The 27,225-nt window shown below is 40.9% G+C and overlaps 1 protein-coding gene across 2 annotated transcripts in view; it reads right to left on the bottom strand.

Annotated features, from left to right (window-relative positions):
* LOC138293502 (vitamin D3 hydroxylase-associated protein-like) overlaps positions 1–27,225 on the bottom strand; it is a 731,360-nt gene that overhangs the window by 285,957 nt on the left and 418,178 nt on the right. For both annotated transcript variants that reach the window (XM_069232741.1, XM_069232740.1), the window contains exon 8: positions 19,299–19,424. In XM_069232741.1, the coding sequence (XP_069088842.1) occupies positions 19,299–19,424 (126 nt within the window). The remainder of the gene's footprint in view (positions 1–19,298; positions 19,425–27,225) is intronic.

The raw sequence follows: 27,225 nt of genomic DNA on the forward strand, positions 1-27,225 counted from the left end.
GTCCTAAAAATATTATATAGCAACCTATTTTATCTGAAATGTTTTTAATGTTTAATGGGTCTGTGTATGGGTTGTAATTTGATTATTCTCAAACATTCACTGCAATTGTTTAATGGATAATATGAGCTCCTTTGGGACTCACATTTATCTGGAAGAATTACCAAGAGAGATTTATTTTCATATGATTCACACAAATAACTATTTAAAAATATGCTCAAACCCAGGGAGAAACACTTGCAATGTACAGGTTAACCTCTGATGTACCAAGTCTCAGTGCGATTAGAATATTCCAGACCAGCCACATGTCTAAGGCCCTAAATGATACTTTGACGGGTGGGATATTTTGTCACAAACATTACGGATATTCTGTTAACCAAATTACAAATGCCATCGGACGTAATGTAATTGTAATATGGCGAATTGGATATACATCACGTTTTGGGATGGAGTATTCCATCTGCCAAAATAAGACTAGGCACTGAGTAGTAAACGATCTGGAGCCTAATTACATATTTGGCCTTCCATGCTAGTTCCTTGTCTATTTTCAAGGCATGGTATATAGATTCTGAACATTTGCAGAGCATAACTTGTTCCTGCTCTTTCTCTCCAACAAAATAATGATTATAATTGATAAAGACGAAACTGTGTCTGTATCTCTACAATTTAGGGAGCTCTACCCAAAGAATGAAGGAGATGCACATGCACTTTAATACTGTGTAGGCACTAGACACCTTTCCTCCAACCCATGGACTGTCTCAGTTCAGTAACTTTGAGAGCGGGTTGTTGAGAAATGATATTGTATTAAGAATCAATAATAATAATACCAATATTAGCAATAACAGTAAATATATTGCCATAACAATATCAAAAACAGCTAACATCTAATATTGTCATGTGCTTATTTGGCAACTCAAACCTGTTTGTCCATGCACAATGTAAACTGAAGGATACTGAATATGTTTTTCCAATAGGGAATAATGATTCAAGCCAAAATTTAGACCTTCTGGTTCATATTTTGGGGCATATTTATACTCCGTTTGCACCGAATTAGCGTCGTTTTTTTCGACGCAAATTCGGCGCAAAACTAACGCCATATTTATACTTTGGCGTTAGACGCGTCTAGCGCCAAAGTATTGGCAAATAGCGTCATTTTTTTGCGTGAACGCCTTCCTTGCGTTAATGAGATGCAAGGAAGGCGTTCCCGTCTAAAAAAATGACGGCGACGCAAATGCGTCGTATTTATACTCCCGGGCAAAAATCACGCCCGGGAGTTGGCGGGTCAAAAAACCCCGCATTTGCGCCACTATTTAACGCCTGGGTCAGGGTAGGCGTTAAGGGGCCTGTGGGCTCAAAATGAGCCCACAGGTGCCCTCCCCTGCCCCCAGGGACCCCCCCTGCCACCCCTGCCCACCCCAGGAGGACACCCAAGGATGGAGGGACCCACCCCAGGGACATTCAGGTAAGTTCAGGTAAGTATAATTTTTAATTTTTTTTAATTTTTTTGGGGTGGCATAGGGGGTCCTTATTTGTGCCCCCCTACATGCCACTATGCCCAATGACCATGCCCAGGGGACACAAGTCCCCTGGGCATGGCCATTGGGCAAGGGGGCATGACTCCTGTCTTTACTAAGACAGGAGTCATGAAATGGCGTCTGGGCGTCGTAAAAAAATGGCGCAAATCGGGTTTAGGCGATTTTTTTGCCTCAACCTGACTTGCCCCATTTCAAGACGCCCTAACGTCATTTTTGCCCAACGCCGGCGCTGCCTGGTCTACGTGGTTTTTTTCCACGCACACCAGGCAGCGGCGGTCTGCTTGCGCCGGCTAACGCCATTCAATAAATACGGCGCCCGCATGGCGCTTCAGAATGGCGTTAGCCGGCGCAAAAATTTTTGACGCTAAACTGCGTTAGCGCAGTTTAGCGTCAAAAAGTATAAATACGGGCCTTTATGTTCTCTGTCAGTTTGCTTGGGCTCCGTACGAATAGCAATCGGGGACGATAATCATTTTTTGAAGTAGTAATCCATGGATGAGAAGTAATGAAATGTTGTTGACTATAATGTGTTTATAGATTTTAATCAGTGGCAACTCAACCCTTTTGATGAATGGTTTGGGTAAATTGCTTATCAATAAAGCAAAGTAGAGTTCTAATAGCCGTTATTGAGAAATTCAGGTAAACATTTAACTTGGATATTAAGTGACTGTATCCCTTTCCTGTGCAATGGCATAACTTATGTGGCTGCAATTGCATCTCCACCAGACAAAGCCATGCATCTCTGTAAAATGTCAGGACAATATGTGTTATTTTTATAATGTAAAATCAACATATCAGGCCAAATGTATCACTGGCCCGGTCGCACTGTACTGTAGTGTTGGTCGAACATCGGCGATGCAATCTTGACAATTCTTTGCACTTTGCCGGGTGTATCATTCTGCTACAGTTCAAAGAGGCTCTTCTCAGGACATTGTTGAGATCGTGCCCCTTACATATTCATTAAACCGAATTCTTTCTGTGAATCATTGAGACCAGCTGTGATTGCAGAGATAGAGTTCTATAGTTCACAGAAAACCTCCCCCTCTGCATTCACAAAGTGTAAGTATTACAGCCCGCGTGTTACAGGAGTACGGGTTGAAAGGTCAATAAGTGTCATAATAAGAACGCAGCCTGCAGTGGCTCATGGGACAGATGTCTGCTTTTTCGGATGGCCTCCCAAATGAATTGCAGATTGTAATTTCTTCCTTTTTAAACACTTTCCACTGGGGAAATGGTTACAAACCACCAAATACACTCTGTAACCTTTCAGTATTCTGTGACTGCTGCAGTGGGTGCAAACCACTGGCGCATTTCCGCAAGTCATAAGAAAAGGGGTGAATATACAATTGCTCTCCCCTTTTCCTGTCATTTGCAACAAATCCAAATGCTGACATTGTGAGGTTCGAAGGAAATTGCAACTCTCAAAGTATTTTGAACTCATGGTGTTTAGGGTTTTCTTTGTCACAAAGTTTGTCACTTTGTGCAGCACAGGTTTGTGACCACTGACTCCCTACTTTAATTGCTTCTATGCTCCGCAAGTTAACTGAACTATGATGTGAGGGCAATGTGTTTATTTTGCATCCTGGTAAAACTGGCAGGTGCATTCAATGGATAGTAAATCTTAAATGATTTGAAGTCTGATTGGTTAGAGCACCTGAGCTGATTTCGAGGCAGGATTTAGATATCGAGCAGCGAACATTCCAGTTACTGGCATGAATGTGTGATGTCTGAAAGATCCTGTTACACGGTAGACGCTAGCCTTTCAGAACTGCCTCCAGGAAAATATCTCATATGGATCCCCTTGTAGGGTCAGCGAGGAAGCTTGCTTGTATCCCGAAAGTACCCCAGTTGTTGGGTTCTGGGAAATTAGTCACCAGAGAAATAGTGGCTGGAGAGAACACCCTGGACCCCTCTTCTTTGAGTAGATATAGTGTAAACTTAGGTAAATGGGGAGTGTAAACCAAATCCTCACCTCTGGGAAGACACCTCTGAATTGTGATCAAATGTTGCTAGACTATTATTAGTGGAAGATGCAATTAATTAATTCAATTAATTAGAGATTAGAGTGCCATATTTCAGTTTAGCCCTATTATCTCTCTGTCACGATTCATTCATCATGGATTACATTGCAGCTGGAGATGTGATAGAAGAATTAATGAATGAAATGTAATTTATTGAGCGCAGCTTTCATCAAAAACGTATCAAGGTGCTAGGAACAACAACACCAGAAGAAGGACTGCAGCAAGAAAGATGAGTCAACTAATACAAAAGATATGTTTTGAGTACTGCCATAAAAGTGGCATGACCGGCAATGTATTTGATCCTTAATGGGAGGCTATTCCATAGTCCTGGACAAAGCAATGAAAGATCTACCACCTAGTCTAGACTTCCCCACACAACGTGTAGAGAAGTGAAGCTGCTTGTTATCTGCTTGTTGGAGTGCAGAGCTCTAGTAGGCCTGTGAATCTTGAAATGATTCATGAACGAAGGTTTCTTTATACTTTGTACAGAATAAAAAAATAGGGGGTTATTACAACTTTGGAGGAGGTTTTAATCCGTCCCAAAAGTGACAGTAAAGTGACGGATATACCACCAGCCATATTAAGAGTCCAATATATCCTATGGAACTCGTAATACGGCTGGTAGTATATCCGTCACTTTTGGGACGGATTAACACCTCCTCCAAAGTTGTAATAACCCCCATAGTCTTGAATGCCACCCTCTTCTTGACAGGCAACCAGTGCAGGGCCATTCGAGTCTGACACACTAGCTCCTCCTTCAAGACAACAGACGAGCAGCACTGCCAAGTTTTGAATGTTGTCAAATTGTAGAAACACACACTTTGCATCTAGAGCCTCAAGTAAAACAAGGCACAATAAGCTGGACTGGACATTATACATTTTGGTACCACCTGTGCATGTAAGAAAAAGTAGCATCCTTTTTTAACACTCTGAGTTGGAAAAAACTGCCACTGCACTTATCTAGAATTCTAAAGAAAGATGTGAGTCCAGAAGTATACCAGGTGATTTGATTTTAAATGGAATTGAACATTTCCCTAAGGAAGAGGGCCACAAAGAATCAAGCAATCTTTTATTACTGTTTCATTAAAAGACGTATTAAAACAAACAGTTCAGAACAGAAGCCCTACAACTGTTTATTTCACCAGCCATAGTAGATGATGACTGGACCAAGCAGAATATAATTTGGGTGTTGCCTTCATAGGAGATAACAGCAAATCCAATTGAACTAACTGTAACAACGGCTGTTGGTTGTGGACTAACAAGAGAGATCTAGTTTCATACGATTCACACAAATAACTATGTGAAATTAAACATTATTTCTGACTGAGGATTCTTCCTTTGGCAGGAAGTGGGATCTGCAAATTTACACCACAAATAGGTGACTCATGCCAGGACAACGAAGAACCTGTACAGCATTTCCTATAATTATGTCTGGCACCCGTGAAGACTAGGACTTGCTGAGGGGGGAGATCGGTTTGAGACTGGAGGGTGGGGAAGGGGGTTTGGATCCTTGGATACTTGCAGCTAGAGATGCTATGCACACTGAGCGATTGTACTATTTGCTGTTTTCTCTTTGTTTTCTTTTGTTGGTTGTGTTGCAACTGGATAGTACAGCATTGTTCTTGTGTGTAACCATGGCAACAGGTTTGTTCTAAACAGATAACCAATAAAAAGAGTTTTTAAAAAAAAACTCCAAGACTCCACAACAGACCATCTTAGATGATGGAAAGAACCGCTGTCTGAGTAAGTCTAGCAAAGAAAGAGGCAAATTAAGATAGCACCTGTCAAGTCCAATTTTCTTAAATCGGTACAACAAAATGTGGTGGTCCATGGTGAGAAGGCTGCGGACAAATCCTTTAACAGCAGTGCAACAGAGTCTCCTTAATCCACAAATAGCCTTAAAGTACCCAGAGCCAATGTTAGGGCTGCTTCAGTATCTCTGCCTGGCTGAAAACCAAGTTGCCAGGGATCCAAAGCATCTGATTCCTCTACACAGGTTTTTCCAATTTTCAGGTATAGAACCCAGTCAGGAGGGAAAGGTTAATGATCTTGGTTAAGGATGGTAATAATGAGAGCGCGCACGCCCCTACAAAGGAAGCAGGGCAGATATTGTTTGGCATGCTCAACTTACCTGCCTAGCATGGCTCCTTCTTCTTCCTGACTATGCTTATGAAAGGAAGATCATCTAACTGGTAATTCCTTAAACTGCACTGGACACACATTCTCATTATCCTCAGATCTCAGTTTATCTATACAAGAATAAATATTCTTGATCTTCTCAGAAAAGCATTTTGCAAGTTTGCTCCAGAATTCTTGTGAAGTCTGTATGGAGGGAGAGTTGTTAAGTGGTCACATAAATGAATTTAATCTAGAATACAAATATCTACTGGCATGTTCTCGACCTAGGGCAGCATTATAAAGATATGAAGATTTGGCTGTTGAATGTTAACTTTTACATAGTTTGAGTTTCGCTTTATATTCTCGGTAATTAACTCTATCATAGGAGCCCCTCTTTTTCTGTCTGCCTGCCTTAGTGCATGAAGCCTTTTTTAAAGACACAGTGTACCACTTATTAGTGAATTTATTTGTCCTAGATTTATACTGGTTGACTGGCATGACTGAATTCAAGATGGTCTCTAGAGTCTTATTAAAACTAACTAAAGCAGAGGAGGCTGAACGTGTAGTGGAGAACGAATAAATTAATTGTGGTTTGTAAGGTTCCTAATTTAACTTTTTCTTAGACTCTGGAGGAGATTAAATTGCTGTCAGCTGGGGGAAGGTTTTTCCTTTTCATAGCAACAGAAAACATTAAAAATGGATCAATCCAGGAAAGAGGTCAGATATCACTGATCTGCAGACCCTCTTCAGGTCCCTAAATGTGATCTAAGATATGTCCCTTGTTATATGTCTTGGATTCCATTTTTTGGAACAATCCGTAGGATGTCAAATTCTGTGTAAAAATGGTATGTTAACCAGTCCTGTTTGTTTTCAGTATAAAAGTTCAAGTCCCCTGGCACAATCAGATGGTGATGCAAAAGTACGTTTTGGGCAACTAATTCCACCAGCACTAGCCTCAAAATGAATTAAATGATAAGTCAAAAAGGAAATGTTGGGACATCTGGGCACCCTTATGGGCGTGTCTTCCGACTTTAGATAATGCCATCACTTAAAGTGCCATTGAGAGCATTACTAATGCTATATATCTACATCTATCCTTCTTTCCCCCTTAACATGTCCCGCCGATGCTTTCATGAATATTGACATTATCATTCTACTGTAACGATTTTATTGTTTATGGATGCACTTATTGCTATTTCTGCATGATCATCTTTGACTGTATTATGGCAGCGATGTTTATGCTCTATATACTCTAATAATATTTTTAAATAAAAAATAAATGTTGTCTCATTCTTTCCTAAGAAACACCACAACTGCATACCATGGTTTCAATATTTTTTCAATGAAAACTAGAGTAAGCAAGAGCTGAACGTGTACTTTGCAAATCACTGCAGTATCACCTCTCTTACTTTAAACTCGTTGTTCATTTTATAGCCCTCAGGTATTAAATTGCATGTAGAGTGAATGTCTTCCAAGGTTCACATAAAAAGAGAAAGTCGCACTTACTCTCTAATAATTAAAAATCAGACTGGAAAGGCAATGATTTAATATTTAAGATCGCAGCTCTGACTCTATGACATCTAATACAATGCAGCGCTACTGGTGTGCGGATTCTTAGGTTAGATGGTGTGGAAATACAGGTAAGTGACAGGTCTCTCCCAGTCCATGCTATTGTCAATACGTTTCTTTAGGGGCTGGATATTGTAGCTCCTCTCATGGCTACGTAAGACTGACATTCTGCACTGGCAGTACTGTAGTGTGTGAAAGAACATCTAACGATGACTAAGCAAGGACACAGACAGATTTGTCTTTGGCATGTCTTTAATATGCCAACGGCGTGCCCACTGCACAGTCATACTGTGATAGTGAATAAGAAGCATCCCATGGAAGAGCACATGCCTACAGCTTATATTTATAATCTCAGTCTTGATGAAAGCCTGGAGACCAGAATAGGCAGGAAGTATAGGTCTGCAACATGTCTGTGATCTGAAAAAACTGCTAGGATCTTGGTGTTAATATTGTGCCATTATGGTTATTAATACTTTTTTTAACCCCATCATTACACAATTTTAGAATTCTCATTGGGCCCTGCGTACACAAAAACAAGGCTGAACCACTCATAAAAATAGGAGGGATCCTAAGAATCTAAAATAAGTTTATCTTATGAGGAACAACCTTTCGAATCATGTCACCTTGTATGGGATAGGGTGTGTGTCCTTTTTGAACAAACATTTCAAACAAAAGATAATTCCTTTATGGTGTAACATAGAAAACACGCTCATACTCCCTCCTGAAAATGGGTGTTGAGTTTCTTCGATGTATATAGACTTGTAGAGGCTTGTGTGAACTTGCCCCTGTAAACCTGGTATGCCACTGAATCTCACAAGATATATCGTATGTCCACAGTGATTTGCACCCTGTGCATTCCCTCATTGCTGTGTTGTGGCATTTGGTGCATCTGAGCTAGGCTGCTGGCATATATTTGTTTCTATGCTCGAAGCTTCACTAAATTGAAAGGCCATTTGTGGAAGTGTCCACACCTGGACACCATCATTAAGTCAGGCTGTGATGGATTATCTCATACTTGATAATTTACCTACTGCATGGAGAATTAAGGAAACATACAGGTCTCTTCCAATTTAGTAACAAGCATTTGCAATGCAATGGGTCTTGCGTTTTCTCGAGTTAAAGCTATTAGCGTTGTAGACTCCTAACCAGACTTTTCTTGCCACATAAACGGAAAAGTAAAACAGTTTTACATAAGCGAGCCGACGGCTGCCATGAGCGCAAAGCAAACACACAAAAGGAAACAGAAATTCACTTGCAGTGAAACATATCAGCAGAAGTGCAATTATCCATGTAACCGGCAAAAGTGCAATTATCCATGTAACAGGGTTGATGTCATGCAAAGCGCTCGACAACTGCCCAGCAAGATCGCAATGCCTATGAAATAAAGAGAAAAAGTAGTCCAGAAACCATACGGAAAACATGGAGCCTCGTATGTTTTCAGTAGTTGCCCGTTGCGCTCGAGGAGGGCTAAACACAGGAAAAGTCATGACGTATACATGTCTTTTACTAATGAAATCCAGCGAATTGTAAAAGGCAAGCCCACAAACCAACCAAACTGATGGGCAGGACATGGGTGTGGTTACAAGCCCGTAGAGAGATAACAACAGGGACGGAGCGCTTTGCGCCCAACCCTAAAAAAAAGTATGAGACGGCCAGTGCTGATAGCGTGAAAGCATTATTTCTTTACATACAACAGCTGCTGTGAACCATGGGTCAAAATTTAAAAAAAGCTGGCCCCATTAAAGCATTTTTTCCCCAGCATGGAGGCCTCGCTGCCATACAACATGGCTAAAAAAACATTGACAAGGCCAATAAATCTCGTATAGGTGTGACCGCCTTTGGCAATGCTTTTTAGTATTTTGTTTTTTAGATACAATAGCTCACCAAGCAAAAGCAGTGCAACCTCAGGTTGTCAACATTTGCACAAACCAGATGAATAATTTCAAAATTACATACTACATTGCAAGTATTTCTCTGCTGCCTGCAAAAGCCGTGCAGGTATTTCTCTGCTGCCTGCTAAAACCATGTAAGAGGGGGCTTGATTTGGAATCAAAAGCAAGACAAGTCCGGCGCGCCTGCAAGCTACCATGAGCTTTATAGCACTAGTAAAATAAAAGGAATTCACCACGTAAGGGCTTTAATAGAAGTGCAACACTTCACTACAGATTACATCTTCTTTGACAATAATTAGCCGGAGATCTGTTAAATTTCTTGCACTTTAAAAGCGCTATAAATAGAATTCCGATGAGACAACACTCAGCACAGTTCAGTTCACAGTTATCACCAGAACATGATACAAGATGCTCACTATTTTTTATGGTCCTCTGGGATTAAATTGGCTGGCCCCGAGAGCGATACGAGCCCACAGCAAAGCAAGCACACAAAATAAACAGAAGTTTGCTCGCAGTGAAATGGATCGGCAAAAGTGCAATTTTCCATGTAACCGGCAAAAGGACTATTATCTATGTAACAAGATCGACAAAGCACGCGACTACTGCCCAGCGAGATCGCGCTACCTAAGGAACGAAGAGAAAAAGTCCAGAAACCATATGGAAAACATTGAGCCTCGTATGTTTTCAGTAGCTGGCCAGTGCGCTCGAGGAGGGCTAAACACGGGAAAAGGCATGACCTATACATGCCTTTCACTAATCAAATCAGGCGAATTTTAAAAGTCAAGCCCACATTAACCAAAGTGATGGGCGTGGTTACAAGGCCGTAGAGAGATAGCAACAGAGACAGAGCGCTTTGCGCGCTCGACCCTAAAAAGTGGCTAAACGTTCCTTTTCTAACAAACCCTCCCACCTTGACATGGATAAATCTTGAGTTAAATCTCCATCACTAAATTGTCGTTATTTGTTAAAATCACTGAGAAAAGCTGTAGCCCTAACACACTAATCACACATACAACTGGAGCAACCTTCCAAACGGTGTGCAGCACTTTTGCAGATACTTTACTGGTAATAGATTACACTCTTTGCATCACCAATACAGGAGGCCAAAAAACACCCTATTTAATGTGGGAGTTAGACATTGCAATTACTTATGTGTATCAAATCTCCAAATCTAACCACTCTCAGTCACTCATGGAGTTGGGCAGAGTTCCATCCACATGATTTTGCATTCATGATACACATGGAACACCAAGGGCTCTGTTATCTATTTAGAGAATCACAATCCATCAATAGGACAGTAATACCCTGCTGAACGTCAGTAAATAACGAGAACACAACATTCACAGCATCAAAGCCTGCCTTGACTTCATTCAACCTGGTTGTCTGCGTCTAACTCAAATTAAAACCATCAATGACCAAGTTGATGTTTCTCCATAGAGAAGTCACTAAAACTAAAATTAATCCTGGTTGACGTTCATGAATCTTGAGGGCTTCACACTGCTTCCACATTTCTTCTAGCCCACTTTTTCCATTGATTTAAGTGAATGTGTAATCTCTGAATGTGAAGTTCGATAGTCTCTTCAACATGCAATATTTATTTGAACGATCTCCTTCCAATCTGCTTTAGGCTCCTTTATGCTCATGGCAGCATTTACGCTGATGTCCTATTCAAAGACCATTGGACCAAGAAAGCACATATCACTTGGTATGGGTTAGGTCTCGTATGGAAAAGAAAGTCACCGCCCCACACTATGAATGTGTGAATGTTTGTAGCATTACACATACATGGTAAAATACCCTGCTAACTGGCCTTCAAAAGTATGCACAAACACCGAAAGCTCTACCTGTAATAAACTATTAGTAGACAACTGACTGCACCATCCTACAAACCTAAAGATTCATAATGTACAATATCCTATGTAAAGACTTTGATACAAAAACCTAGACTACGTCAGAGATGGTTAAAGTGCATATTGCTACATCAGTGCAACACTACAGGAAGGACTCTTACACAGGCATTTTCTCACTAGGTGCCAAAACTCAGATGCCAAAACTCAGAAAAGACCTGACTCTAAGATTGCACATTTCTTCTTCAGGAAAGGAAAGATCTAAAAGCTACATTTAATGTGTCAAAATAATAATTTGTTTTCACATAAAATTTCACACTACACTTTCGAAGCACTGTATATATCAGGGCTTACTTTTACCCAAATCACTGATACTCATACCGCTGACAGGGCCACTCACCCCAACTCCTGCCCCAGGCAGTTAGAGGGAGCGCTAGGTGAGGTCCCAGGAAAGGCCAGCTGGGATAACATTGAAGAATGTATACTAGGGTTGCCCACACGACCTAGAGGATCCAAAGTGGGAGGGCGATTCATGAACTTAGCTTTACTGCTGGCAGAACGCCTACTCACTAGATGATGGAAGCCCCCATTGGCTCCAAAACTGGAAGACTGGCGAGAGGAGGTTCATCGCTGGGGTCTGGGAGAAAGTATAGCCCTAAGGCGAGAGGAATATAGGGGGCTGCGCAAATCGCCCATCTCCATGGAATGGCATATGCTGTTGGAGGGCTTTAAGGCACAACATCCCATTCCCTGAGGTGTCACTGAATCACAGTGAGGTTATCCATATGGGTCCAGAATCAATTATACCCTGGGATGGCTGTTTTCTGCAGAGATTCCAATACCACCAGTTCTAACAGGTCCAAAATAGGACTGCACCACTCTTGCATGTACATCTCCCCCTTCTGGCTCTGAGTGGCAGCTCTTAGGTGATATATCAAGGGTTTTTGTTTGGGTTGGATCCAGGTGGGGGGGTTACTTATGTTGCTTAATCTTTGATTTTCTTCTTGCATTGGCTTGACTGGAATGGACTTGGATCCCAAACTCATGGCACTTTATACATGCTATTGACTCCAACCTTTTGCACTCATTCGCTACTTGGAAAGTCGTCCTCCTGTACTGCCTTTTAGTGCTAAAAATGCAATAAAGTTTGTGTTAAAAGAAAAAAACCTCCTGCATGAGGCAGTAGGCTACACTTCCTCCAAGTAGACTCTGGACCCCTTTACCAATCCCTTCCCGGGCCAGTGATTATGATGCTGTGTAAAAACCTCTGCACCTCTCCTTGAAGGACAACCATGGGCAAGTGGCAGTGCCCGGACCTTAGTACAACATCAATCCCTCACCCCCCTGCTTAGAGCACAACACAGAGGACCAAAGAACCCTTACCATAGTCCATTTTATTTTACCTGGACACCAACCCCGACACCCATCGTCCCTCCCTCTGACATTTACTATGGATTTGTCCTCAAAATTATTCGTAAAAGCAAACAGAGAAATTCCAACATTTCTGTGTCGTTGTGGCTATTCCCTAATCTTTAAAAGAACTTGCAATTGCCAGTTTGTGATCCAGGGGACACCCGCCTCAAATGGAGATTCTGGCCACGCCTATCCTTAACACTAAAATGTGCAAATAATGTAATCAAACCATAGGTCTTTACCTCATTGTCCCATTATATAGACCATGTGAATGCAGTGGCCCACTCTACGTTAATGAAATGTTGATTTCATTATAAGTCCCTGCAATATTTACACTAGTACACATGAAGGAGGGCATTTTCAACCATTTCCAGGATATCTCCAAACATGTTCAGGAAGGAAAAGCCCGGGGGGGGGTGTGGTCAGGGGGGGGACAGGGGATTGTGGATTTTCACTAACTCTCAATGCAAACTATGCCCTGAAGCAACCATTCCGCACCTCTTTCAGGCAATTTACCACTGTATAATTGTGTGTGTAGGATAATGCCTCTTGACTCTGCACACTGGGACACTGCTAACTAGGGCCCAGTGCATGTGTTCTGACCCCACCTAGAACATGTAAAAATTTACCATACTCCTGATTCACATTACCCACAAGTCCTCAATATATGATACAAATGTGTATCCATGGCCTGTAATTTAAGTGTCCCTGGTCGTCTGCAGCACATATTGTGCAACCACTAAAGTGACAATTCAAAGCCTGTCTCAAGGCCTGCCCCTGCAGGTTGGTGAGGGTGAAAACGGTCCTGGGTATCATGTGTTCTGGTTCAGGGATGACCTGACTTGGCAGTTCAGGCTGGACTGTTCCCACTGGAGCAGGGTTAATACTGATTTGCATATAGCTTGGTTCAAACTGAGGTGGCATTGTGTGCAAAATAACAATGCATTGAGATGTGGACCAAGTAACTTCCAGTGGCTGAGATTAATGTAAGCATTCCATCCATCACTTTTTGTGTACTTTTAGAAAGCTGGCATTTTCCTGCCAGAGCCAAATGTGCCATTGTTTAGTGTCACTTGACTGTTGATGTCTCCCCTGTGGTGAAATGTGTATTGCTCCCAGAGTGTGGATAAAAAGCTTGAGAATATGTTTCTCTCCATGACAGGTTGGTCATCTGCGCTGTGTCCAGGAAAATAATCATCTTCAATGGAAGCCTATCCTGTCACAAGCAGATAAAGTTCACACCTTCGCCTTACCCCTTCATTGTTCTGTCACAGAGGGAGAGGAGTTGCCCCAGAACTGTTTTTGAGTGACGACAGAGGAGGAGAGTCTCATTTCTCTGGCCACACCTCTCAATGGGCACAGGGAGCTCTGCACAGCAGAAGAAAGTTTCTACCCTATCTGGTTTATGGAAATAGTGGTACTATGGTGAACCTGCCATGGGCCCTGCTGGTGGCTTTTCCTGGAGTGATTCCTTTTTTATAACACATTTCATTTATTTTGTAAAGTTGTCAAACATCAACACAAAACTTAGCTTCGGTTTCAAGCCAACTCAATTGAGCGCTAGGCAGTGAGCATAATACCAACATAAGAACTGTAAGCTTGATGTATTTCCTCTTCCACAACTCCTCATATGATCGTAGACAAGCACAGACAGAGACACCAATGCACGTTATGCATCCATATCAGTTTAAGGGGCTCTGTCCCGAATCCAGGGTGCCCATATGCACTCATATTTCTGTGGGGCCCTGTGCTTTATAAACTATTTTTCCCATTGTTGTCCTGGAGTGATTCCTGACCTCTAATTGGTGGTGTCCCTAAGGTCCTCAATTCCTTTGAGAAGTGTTAGAATGTACTCTTCCTGCCTAACATTAAAAGCTGGGACTTGGAAACATTTTCAAGGATTATTTTGTAGCCAACCGACGGCAGCACACGACCAACCTGCTAAGTCAAAATGACAAAGGTGTGTGCTGCTGGGCAAACAATTTAGGTTGCTCCTGCTCTGAGCATTTTCACAGCAGCAAATCAGTTTCAGATGGACATCACAGAGAAGATATTCAGCCTTGTGAGCCCTGCATGGCTGCAGCTTGCAACCTTGCCCCGCTGGAGGAATTCAAGCTCCAAAAAAGTGATGACCAATACCAAAGGGTGAAATCTTCACTGGGTGAAGAGGGACCTTCCTTGGGAGAGAATTTTGAATTTTTCTCGCTCTGAGTTTTCCTGCTACAAGTCAACCGGTTCACTTGGACTTCACCTGATATCTGTCTGGCCTCGTAGAACCCATTTCGACCATAGCCTTCTGCTTTGCCACACTGTGCAAGGTACTTGAGTTTTTCTTATGTGTAGGACTAACCTGGGAAGGCCGTGGCAGATCCAAGGCTTCTGCTCTAATTCCTCCATGGAGTCAGTGAATTTTAGAAATAGTCTTTCTTGTAGCCACACAGTGGTGGCATTTATTGTTGGCGGAGTCTTTACTGATCCTCTAATCTGCCAAACATACATATTCCACACCTGTGAGATTAGTCCAACCCCGTGGCCGAGGCAGGACAAATACCATAGCATGAAACACACAAAATTTGGGGAAAACGTACATGACTTCAATTAGCACTTTATATTTAAATATATATGTAAACCAGAAGATCACAATGTTTGAGATTAAGAGAATCCACCCAGAATGATTCCTAGCTCATAAAAGACTTAGGACGATGGAATGGATATCCTTCTGCCTCATGCTTTTAGGTTATATTAAAGTTGTAATAGGGTGAACAGGATAGCCATCATGTTTGCCATGGAGTAACCCATCCGCCAAACTTTAAATCAGGCTCTCAGTCCTTTGTGTCTAATTTGTGAGCTGCTGGCTGGAGACATGTGAAATAGGCTGTTTTCATGCATGGAAAATGTAGATGTCTGATTTCTGCTCATAATCCTGGCTCATCATTCCACATCCCAGTATAAATATGACCTAAGAAATGACCTGGAATAGAGTAGCTTGGATCTGCTTTTTTAAATACTCAAGCATTCCAGTCTGAATTAGCTACATATTTCTTCTTATCAGCCAGATGGAAGGGGGAAGTCAGTCCCATGAAACACATTGGCTAGGTGTATTGATAATTGTTTTAAAGACTCTATGTTTCCCCCTCGTTTTGCTATCTACTAGAAAATCAAAAATTAGAGTCTAGCAAACGTGATTCTCAGAACTACATAGAGTGACACCTACTACTCATATACATAACAGAAAAGCAAGTAATCTCTGCAGCGCGAACTATAATATCAAGATCACTTTATCTGGAATGCTTATCAACTATGGATTTGTGTAATGGAATTTTTTAGATCCTTCTAAAACAGTGATTTTCTGTTTGACCAAGTGATATTGCTCACTGTGCTAAACGTCAATTTTTTACCTTCTTATATTTCAATAAACTATTTTTTATATAGTGCTAATTCAAATCATGTATGTTTTCCCCACATTTTGACAGCTTAGGGTGTTGTCAGTTGGGCAGACACTGTGCAAGGCCACTAAGAGATTTCTCTTAAGTTATGCCCTTATACCCTTAATCATTAGGACTTACATACCACAGTGCATGGATTCCGCCTGTGACTTTGAAACTTGACATTCAATTCCTCAAGGGCCTGCCTATGCTGTGAAGTGGAGGATCCAATGATAAATGTATGAATTTCACTAAACACCATATTCATAGTATTGCTCAGAGGCTAAAATGACATTCAGGACCTCAAGGAGACTATGGGGCTATAGGAGTTGGGCGGAACTGCCACAACTCAAATAATGCAGTGGTGAGGCGGCCATCGGGCCGGCGGCCTCACTATTGCCCTATTACGAGGTTTTCACCCGGCTGACCGTCGAAAACATCATATTACAATAGCAATAGCAGACGGTGCACATTCCAAGGGTGCAGGGTCCCCCCTATGGCCCCAGGGCTGCATTTCCACCAGCTGGCGGAAAGCAAAGTCGTGATCAGCACTGCAGTGGCTGATCATGACTCCGACAGCTGCCAACCCGTCGGGATCCCTGATCCCGGTGGTGCCAGCAGCCTCCTGGCAATCCGACTGCCAGGGTCTTAATCCAGCAGTGTGACCACCAGGATTGTGGTAGTCTGACCGCCAACTTGTACTTAGGCCCATTGTGTTGTTTATCTAAAGTTTAATGAGGAAGAAGAAACACTGAATGTCTCTGGTTCCCCTATCCCTCCCTCAAACTTGCCATCTCCCCTCCTTATTTAGGCAACAGAACTGCTGAATGATCGTTAGTGGGACCACTGCTGGCTTTGCTGATGGTCAATCAAAATCAAACACCCATCCGCCCAAAGATTGCCTCTTCTCGTGCATCACAAGGTCTACCATATTTAATGCATCCCACTCAATGCATATTTTTCTGGCCCTAGTATGCTATGTCAGGTATGAAGGCTGAAGGCAGAGGAAACAAACAATGGAACTCATGTGATGAGAGAAAACTCCCTGCATCCCAGGCTATTTGTATTTTTTTTTATTAAACATTTTGCTTTTGAAAGTGTAAAACAAACAAAACAGTATGGCAACACTGTGTATCTCATAGGATACTATAGCAATCATCACTGATGTTCCCCTTGTACATCCTCACTCCATCTCAAAACAGCCCTCCCACATACTAAGTAATTTGTAAGCACAGTCATTATCACCAGCTTGACCTACTCATGTTCTGGTGGCATATCTTCAGGGACTTCTCTCGACGGGATTACTTCATATCTTAAAAAAAGATCTAATATCATCTACTTACCCCCTTCTCATCCAAACCGTACCTCACAAAAGCAGGGGTCCCCCACGGATTAATCATTTCACCTTTGCTTTTCAACATCTACATGATATCATTACCAGAACTGATCAATGATTTTCATCTCACATGCTACAACTATGCAGATGACACACAAATACTAGTTAAATTAGAATGCCCCAAAAACATTGAAAACTCACAAATCTTCAGTTGCCTCCGAGCCGTTGATCAGTGGATGACCTGGAGCCACCTCAAACTAAATACCTCCAAAACAGAAATACTCATATGTGGTGACTGGAAAAGTTATGACCCTCTGTGCGTCTGGCCTGACGATCTCGGTCCACCTCCTCAATTATCCAAGGAAGTTAAAAACCTCGGGATCACCATGGATTCCAAGTTAACTATGAATGCCCAAGTGGACAAATTAGCACAAACAAGCTTCATCACCTTGAAGACTCTACGACGCATCTTCCCCCACCTCGGACTTCCGCACAAGGTACAAGCTACTATCTCGCTTGTACTATCCAAACTGGATTATGCCAATGGCCCCTACCATGGATCATCTCTATCTATTATGAAAAAACTACAACGTATCCAGAACTCCGCAGCCAGGCTCCTATTACATGTAAAGCCACAAGCCCACATCTCCCCTGCCTTGAGAGCACTACACTGGTTACCCGTTGCCAGAAGATGCACTTTCAAGCTGCTTTGTATCACCCACAAAGCTATACATGGAACAGGACCGCTTTTTATCAGAAACAAAATAACCAAATACATCCAACAAAGAAACCTCCACTCAAGATTGGCACCCCGCCTCAGAACACCACCATACAAGAAAAAGACTATAGGTGGTACATCCTTCTCAGTTCAAGCAGCCAAAGTATGGAATTCATTACCCCCAACTATAAGAGCCACAGATAACTTTCTTGTCTTCAGAAAACTACTCAAGAGCTGGCTCTTTCCTTCATAACCACCATATTCATACAACTATGGACTGCATATGCCTATGTTGATAAATATTTTTTCTGATTATGTGTATATTTCTAGTTATGTATAGTTCTTTAGAAAATATGTATCGCTACTATGTCATAACAATAAAATAGACACACACTCTTTAAACCTGTTTGACTAAGTATATTTACCCATGGTTCTAATTATGTATTGTATGTACATATATGTGTGCATATGTGTGTATTCATGTGTGTATGTGTGTGTGCGTATATATATATAAATATATATATATATATATATATGTCTTTGTTGTCTCTGTGCTTGGCATGTTCTTGGGTCATTGCATGGCTCCTGGGTGGGTTGTTATACATATATATCTATGAATCCCTGGTCTCATCTTATCACACTTATCTACCCACCATCATATGTCATGTCTCTATCAATCTATCCTCCATCCCCACTCTGAGTCATCCCAAATCCATTCTACTACTTTCATCTCCTAAATACCTCTGCCTAAGCTCTTCCCTCCGCTTCCACATCTAACTCACAAAACCTCACTCTACTACCATGACCTCCCAAACAACCCTACTAAATTTGCCCTCATTTATCTCACCCTGGTACTATTATCTCCCTAACCCTTCCACAGACTCTTCCCTCCTCCATCCCCCTTTACTCATCCCAAGCCCCTGGGATGAGTAAATGAGGGATATACTCCCAATTAACACTTCTGGATTTCTTTCCTCCTCCACCCCTCCATTACTCCTGTCAATCTAACTAAACAAACTCTCATATCCACGGCTCAAATTAACTCATAATAATACTAAAACTGTACTCATATTTCCCAATACTAATCCATCACTAATTCTTGTTGGGTTATGGAGTAGCGTGCTACTTGCCGAAAAGCGCTTCGACGCCTCGTCAGGGGTAGGAAGCGCTATATAAATACTATTACAATTACAGTGTGTACTATGCTTCATCTTCAAATATAAAGAAATCGATAAAACCAAACAAATACCCTACATAAAAAAAAAGAAAAGAAAGAACATGCTTCACAAATGTAGGTAAATGGATATAAATGGTGCTAAATATAACAACTTTAGAAAAGTTCCATTACAATGATATTTGAAGTACCAGGACATCAATATTAAAATGTTACGGTAACACATCAGATTATGAAGCCCGGTAGTGCTTACCGTGTGTCCTGCTTCTTCAAGAAGCTTTTTAGCTTCATTAACTGCTCTTCTCATGCTGGGGATTGCTGGGAAACAGCTCATATTGTCAAAATAGCCAATCCTAAGAGGTTCCGAACTGGAATAAACCTGGAATGACAGGTTGTCACTGTTTACAATGCAGGCCTCACTTAAGCAAAAGTAAATGGATTACACATTTGATGGATCATACATTTCTCAATATGTTTGAAAAATATCTAATCATGACTTTTATTACCTCCTGAGCATCATTACTTTCTGTGCTTATGTTTAGCTGGAAAATGCCTCACACTCACTTGCATATTCTTAAAAATCCCTAAACTAGAAAATTCCCTCAAATTATTATTTTTAGTTTTAACTTCATCAATTTTCATCTACTGTGTTTACATTGTGTGACTGTGCTCTGTAACCAATATAGAACAATGTTTTAATTAATTATTTGTGAAAACTCCTATTCATAAACAATAATGGCATATAATGTGAAATAAAACATATTACCAAGAATAAACCACTTTGTCATTTTTGTTCCATCAGCTCTGATATGGTGTCTTGCGGCAACACTGCTGAGAAGTTTTCTCATGAACTCACCACCTTTCTTGCGAGGACACACTAAATGCTGTTGGACATATCTCCTTATTGCAGCCTTGTACAGGGACAAAGCTCCTCTTACTGCCACCTCCTGCTGCCACCAACTCCTGTGTGCTGGAACCTTGAGGGCATTCGAGAACACTCAAGCACTGTGGCATCTAAGCATTGTGCAAAATACAGCACATCTCCCTTACAAATATACAAATAAAGACAATAAAAATACACACACACATATATGTGTGTATATATATATATATATATATATATATATATATCCACTCCACATTGCTTCTGACTGGCATAACACTCCGTAAGTATGCTGTTACCTGAAGAAACAGTAGGACCACTATTTGCCTCACACACATGCAGCATTTATTAATTTAACTGGCAACAGCAAAAAATCATGACTTGTTTCGGAAGCTACGCTCCCATGATCACGGGTAATCAAAACTTCTGTGCATCACACATTATAAACAATCATAATTCCCTCATAACATGACATAAAAAATGCGCTCAGTAAACAAATGAACGCTTCCACACTGTGCTGTGGCAGCCATCTTATAGGGATACATAATTCCTTATAAAGTAGCGTTTCCACATTGCCAATGATGCTTTAAATGTATTTGAAAAAGAAGTGATCAAAAGGTTTAAAAAACTAGGGGCATATTTATACTCCGTTTGCGCTGAATTTGCGTCTTTTTTTTAACGCAAATTCGACGCAAAACTAACTCCATATTTATACTTTGGCGTTAGACGCGTCTAGCGCCAAAGTTCATGGAGTAAGCGTCATTTTTTAGCGTGGACACCTACCTTGCGGTAATGAGATGCAAGGTAGGCGTTCCCCTCTAAAAAATGACTCCCAGGCCTGTGCGCCGTATTTACACTCCTGTGCAAAAATGGCGCACAGGAGTGGGCGGGTCAAAAAAAATGACGTCTAGCCGCGTTAGCGTCATTTGTTAACGCCTGCTCAGGGCAGGCGTTAAGGGACCTGTGGGCTCGGAATAAGCCCACAGGTGCCCTCCCATGCCCCCAGGGACACCCCCTGCCACCCTTGCCCACCCCAGGAGGACGCCCAAGGATGGAGGGACCCACCCCAGGGACATTAAGGTTAGTTCAGCTAAGTATTTTTTTTTATTTTTTTTGTGGCATAGGGGGGCCTCCTTACATGCCACCATGCCCAATGACCATGCCCAGGGGACATAAGTCCCCTGGGCATGGCCATTGGGCAAGGGGGCATGACTCCTGTCTTTGCTAAGACAGGAGTCATGGTTATGGCGTCTGGGCGCCAAAAAAAAATGGCGCAAATCAGGTTGAGGCGATAATTTTGCCTCAGCCTGACTTGCCCCATTTTTTGACGCCCAAACTCCATTTTCCCCTACGCCGGCACTGCCTGGTGTGTGTCATTTTTTTTTACGCACACCACTCCGCAGCGCTGGCTAACGCCGGCTAACGTCATTGAATAAATACGGCGCCCGCATGGCGCTTCAGAATGGCGTTAGCCGGCGTTAACTTTTTTGTTGTGCGTTGAAAAGTATAAATATGGCCCCTAATGTATAGTAAAAAAAAAAAACAATGGGAGAACATGGAACTGAGGCACAGGGAAGCATTTACCTCCTTGAAATCCAATAGAGACATAGTTATAAAAAGATCAGACAAAGGTGGGAACGTTGTCATTTGACCACACAAAATGTATTTACAAGAATAATAAAGGCAATTGTATGATGACACCAACGATTAAAGTCAATTAGAGAGGTGGCATATAAGGCTAATCAAGAATATTATAATAAGCTATTGGATTGGAAAGTTTAAGGTTTGCTTCAATGGGACAAATATGTATTTCTAAAATGTGATTATCCTAAGCTACTAGCATTGTATTTTTTGTCTAAATTATATAGGAATACAGACACTCCACCAGGAAACGCATAGTGTCATCTTGAGGCAGCCTCCTGAAAATACCTCCAATTATGTTGAATATTTTATACATTCGTTTGTTGAAAGCTTATCATCATACATTAGAGAACAGTGGATTTCTTACATCTAATCAATTATATAACACGGGAGGAGGACTATATACTAATGTGCCTAGATGTTAACAGCTTGTATAAGTGCATACCTCATAATCTAGGAATAACAGCTGTGAGACATTTTCTTAGAGCAAGATCACTATAATTTTTACTGAACACGAAGATGCTCCTAAATATGATTATGGTTTGTTTAACCAATAATTTTTACATCTTCAATAAAGAGATCTATCATCAAACCCAAAGGACAGCGATGGGCATTTGCTTCGCCCCCAGCTATGCAGGATTATGCCTTGGTTGGTGGGAGGAGCAAACTGTCGGGAACATCAGTTATGTGGATGAACATGTAGTCCTTTGGGAGCGCTATACTGACTATATTTTTTGCATTTGGGAAGGATTTTGGGAATCTACACAAGAATTTGTTATTACTCTGAATAACCATGATTTGAACTTAAAATTCTCTTGTCAGATGGATTCCAAGACGATTGAATTCTTGGAAGCTGTGGGTGGAAAACAGAAAGCTTGAGAGTAGACTCAAAAGAAACTGCTGGGAGTAGTCTAATGCATGTGAGCAGCTGTCACCCTAAAAATCTAATTAGCAGTATTCAGTATGCAGACTTGATTAGAGCAAGGTGAAACTTTAATTCAGATATCACATTTAATTCAGAAGTAGAAATTTTGACTTGGAGATTCATTTAAATAGTCTAGTCAAAAACTAGCATTACGGAAGTCCTGGAGAGCTAGAACAGCTAAATAGATGATATGCTAGTGCCCAAAAAAAGATTTAATGAGGATAGTAACTCTACAAGAGTGATTGCAACAAATCACTGTCAAACAAGGGAAGTCAAAAGGATTGTGCAAAGGATCTGGCCTGTACTCAAAACAGATTAAACATTCTCTAAGATTTTAGGAGACCACCCGAAATTCACATTTAAGAAGAGATCCTCATTGAAGGACTTATTAAATCACAGTTTGGTACCCCGAGTATAATACACACCAATTCAGTGTTTCTATAACCGGGGGAAGGAAAAAACCTGCAAATGAAAACTGTAAAAAGGTAAACGTTCTGACATTACTTAAAACCTTTCATATTAACAAACATTTTTCTTGCAATTCTGATTACAGTGTATATGTCCATAGATGCCCCTGTGATAAATATTATGTAGGAAGCCCTATATATGGGGCTAGGAAAAGAATATTAGAGCACATGAGGGAAATCCAGGATGAGGATGAAGCATATCCAGTGGCAAGACATTTAAAAATCCAATATAAGAAAAGAGGTGACTTATTACAATTTGTGGTGCTAGACAGGATTTCGTTCAATGGTAGAGGTGAAAACAGTATCCTAGAATGGAGAAGATTGGAGTCAAAAATAATAACTAGATCTGTGGATATAGTTGAAGAAGTTATATAGGAGGTTGCTCTTATAGTTATATGTTAACTGCCCCCCACTGTTTTTCTTTCCTTTTTTTAAGTAGATGTATAAGGAACTGTATGCAGTATTTCAAAAGGGATATAGGTTTCACCTGTTTTTATCCTGTTGTATTTTAGAGCTAAACACCCCTGGCCATCAAGTATACGTTGCTATGCAGTGATCAGGATGGAGGGCATGTATGATAATAAAACAGCTATTATATCCTTTTTTGAGAGTAATAAATGGTTGATGCAAATTTACAAAATAGGGTATTTCCATTGTTAGCGCACTAGGGCTTGATTGAGTACGAGGCGTAGAGTGTATGTGACTATAGTATATAAATCTGTTATGTAAATACAGATGGAGAACAGTATCAAAGATGTATCAAGCATGCTAGTTTTACACCATGATTAGAACGTTAACTGTCTCAGACATTGAATGATGTTAAAAGAGCTATTATACTCCTTTGTTTTTGTGATAAACGGTTGACACAAATTGACAAAATTGAGTATTTCTATTGCTAGCCCACTAGGGCTTGATTGAGTTTGAGGTGTAAAGTATATGTGACAGTAGTAAAAAAACATGTAATGGAAATTCAGAGGGAAAACAACATCAAGGAGTAGATGCTAGTTTTATACTATGATTAGAAAGTTAACGGTCTCGTGAAGCAACAGTACCTCCCTTCTATTAAATGTACCTAAAGGGTATGATGGGTCACCATTGGCAATGTGGAAACGATGCTTATATTAGGAAACATGCATCCCCTTAAGATGGCAGCCATTGTACAGTGCGGAAGTGTTCATTTGTTTATTGTGTCTGTTTTTTATGTCATGTCATGAGAGGATTAAGGCTGTTTATAATGAGTGACACATAAAAAGTTTTATTTACCAGTGATCAAGAGGTCATAACTTCCGAAATGCGTCAGGATTTCTTGCTATTGCCAGATGAATTATTCAATGCTGCACATGTAAGAGGAAAATCGCAGTCACAGCTGTTTCTTCAGGTAACAACATTCTTACGGAGTGTGATACCAGTGAGAAGCAATGTGGAGTGGATAGATGGGGAGTTGCTACCACGTCGTGACCTGCCGCAGAAAGGGCAAGGAACAGAAGGACCAGAAGCGGATATTATTGTTGCATTGAAATATATATATATATATGTATATTAAGCTCCAACAGATCCACAAAAAGAGGCGCGCTCTACTCGTCGGTGCAGGCATCAGGGAAGGACCTATTCCCATAAATCATTTTGCCAGTTTAACACTTAAGTTAAAAATGCCGCACTTACAGGATTGTAATGAATCCACTTTTATTTTCAGTAACGAAGCATCCCACCACCTAACACCTACGCGTTTCGACCTTCACGGTCTTGATCACGGTAATTTGTTACTCCAAAACATGTGCCATTTATACTTTTCCACTAAGCTATGCCTTTATGTGGCATTCTGGGATCTGTAGTTATATATAACATATCTAGTGCCATAGCATATCATCAATACAAATAAACTTATCACAAAAGTGTTACTAATATAACCAAAAAAGACAGGTGTATTAATACACGCCCAGAATATTCAAAACAAGTATGTGATAATACAGTGTGAACAAAATAACTTAAGTAATTACTACTCCTCCATGCATGTTACATTGTATTTAGGATACTACTGACATGACTTTTGTGACTTATAATAGATAGTCAACAACCAAGCTATATCGTTCAGGTCGCTACAGGGATGCTTTCCCCTTATTATTACAAATTCTGCATTAAGCTCCTGGGGCCAGATGTAGCAAAGAAACATATTGCGAGTTGCAAATAGCGAGTCACAGCGACTCGCTATTTGCAACTCGCAATATGTTATGCAGAACGGTGTCTCAGACACCGTCTTCGAATCGGTATGGGGTCGCAATGACCCACCTCATGAATATTCATGAGGTGGGTCGCAAATTGCGGCCCCATACCGACTATGGGCACTCGCAAACATGGAGGCCTGCTGTAGTCAGCAGACCTCCATGTTCGTGACTGCTTTTAAATAAAGCAGTTTTTTTTTTTTAAGTGTAGCCCGTTTTCCTTAAAAAAACGAGCTGCACTTAAAAAAAAATCCGAAACCTTTAGTTTCGGTATTTTTTCAGGGTAGGTAGTGGTCCCTTGGACCACTACCTGCCCTGAAAAAATAATTTGGGGTCCATTCACAAAGAGGAAGGGGTCCCCATGGGGACCCCTTCCAATTTGCGAGTGGGTTACCATCCACTTGAAGTGGATGGTAACTGCGACACCATTTGCGACCGCATATGCGGTCGCAAATGGTATTGCATACCACTAGGAATCGCAAATAGGAAGGGAACACCCCTTCCTATTTGCGATTCTGAAATGCATTTTGCGAGTCGGTCCCGACTCGCAGAATGCATTTCTGCATAGGAAAATGTGATTTGCAACTCGCAAACAGCAGTTTTTGCCGTTTGCGACTTGCAATTCCTTTCCTACATCTGGCCCCTAGTCATCTATCTATGGCTTACTATAAGTACAGTAATATATAATTACTATTACAACATCATAGGTGGCAATATAACTCCTCATCGTAGTTAATTCCATGGGGCATCTTGGTTTTTAATTTGATGATATATTTCGACTCCAAACGTCTTAGTTTTTGAACCCTCTCACCCCCTCGTTCATGTTTATGTACAGCTGCTATACCATAGTATTATTTCATGATCATCCAATTCAGGTCTGGGTGAGTTTTAAGATGTTTCGTTATAGCATAAGACATGTCTTCATTTTGCACTGCCCTTATGTGTTCTAAGATGCGCTTTCTTAAAGGGCATATGGTACTTCCCACATATTTGAGGCCACAACAACATTCTAAGACATACACCACAAAAGAAGTCTTGCATGTAATTTTTTCTTTGATCACTGGATTTTTTCCTCTAAAATCTGTAACAAACTTTTGTCACAACCAATTTTACATGCTTTGCATTTTCTACAACAGAAAAAGCCCTTGTTGCCCCCTATTAACCAACCAAAAGCTGTGGGTGACTCAAAATGACTTTTAACTAGCATGTCCTGTAGAGATGGGACTTTTCGATAAGTGATAGAAGGACACGTTCCAACCCGGTGTCCTATATCACTGTCTTTTTGGATTAAGTGCCAATGTCTTCTCAATACTTTAACAATTTGATGATGTTCTTTACTGTAAACCAAAATGAGTCTAATCTCATCTTTATTCTGTTCAGGGTGTGCTAGCACATTACTTTTTTTTAGCCAACAATTGATTGTGGGTTTTTCTTTTGCCTTCAATTCTCCTAGCTTGACAGATTTTAGTGTGTATCCCCTATTGATAAACCTCTGTCGGGTTTCACTGAATTTGTCGTTCATGTCCTGTTCATCTGAACAGTTTCTTCTTATACGGATAAATTCACCATAAGGGATACTTCTAATTAAAGATGTAGGGTGGAAACTGGTACCATGCAGAATACTATTGGTTGCAGTGGGTTTTCTGTATAATGTGGTCTGTAATGTTCCTGCTATAATATGTACTTGCACATCTAAGAATTAAATCCGGGTATCGCTAAGTTTGTATGTAAACTGTAATCCTACGTCATTGTGGTTTAGTATATGAAAAAATTCCTCAAAATCTTTTATAGTTCCCTGCCAAATCAAGAACAAGTCATCTCTGTAGCGAAGCCACATGATCACCTTATCCAAATATCTATCATTCTCTTGAACCCAAGCTACGCACTTCTCCCACCACCCCATCATGAGATCTGCATAGCTCGGGGAGAAGGTCATTCCCATCGCTGTACCACAGATTTGTTTATAAATTTGATTATTGAACAGAAAAATGTTGTTAAGACATATATCTATCATTTCTAATAGCATCTCAGAATGTTTAAGAAAG

The sequence above is a fragment of the Pleurodeles waltl genome, chromosome 4_2, assembly GCF_031143425.1.
Source record: "Pleurodeles waltl isolate 20211129_DDA chromosome 4_2, aPleWal1.hap1.20221129, whole genome shotgun sequence".
Taxonomy (NCBI): Eukaryota; Metazoa; Chordata; class Amphibia; order Caudata; family Salamandridae; genus Pleurodeles; species Pleurodeles waltl.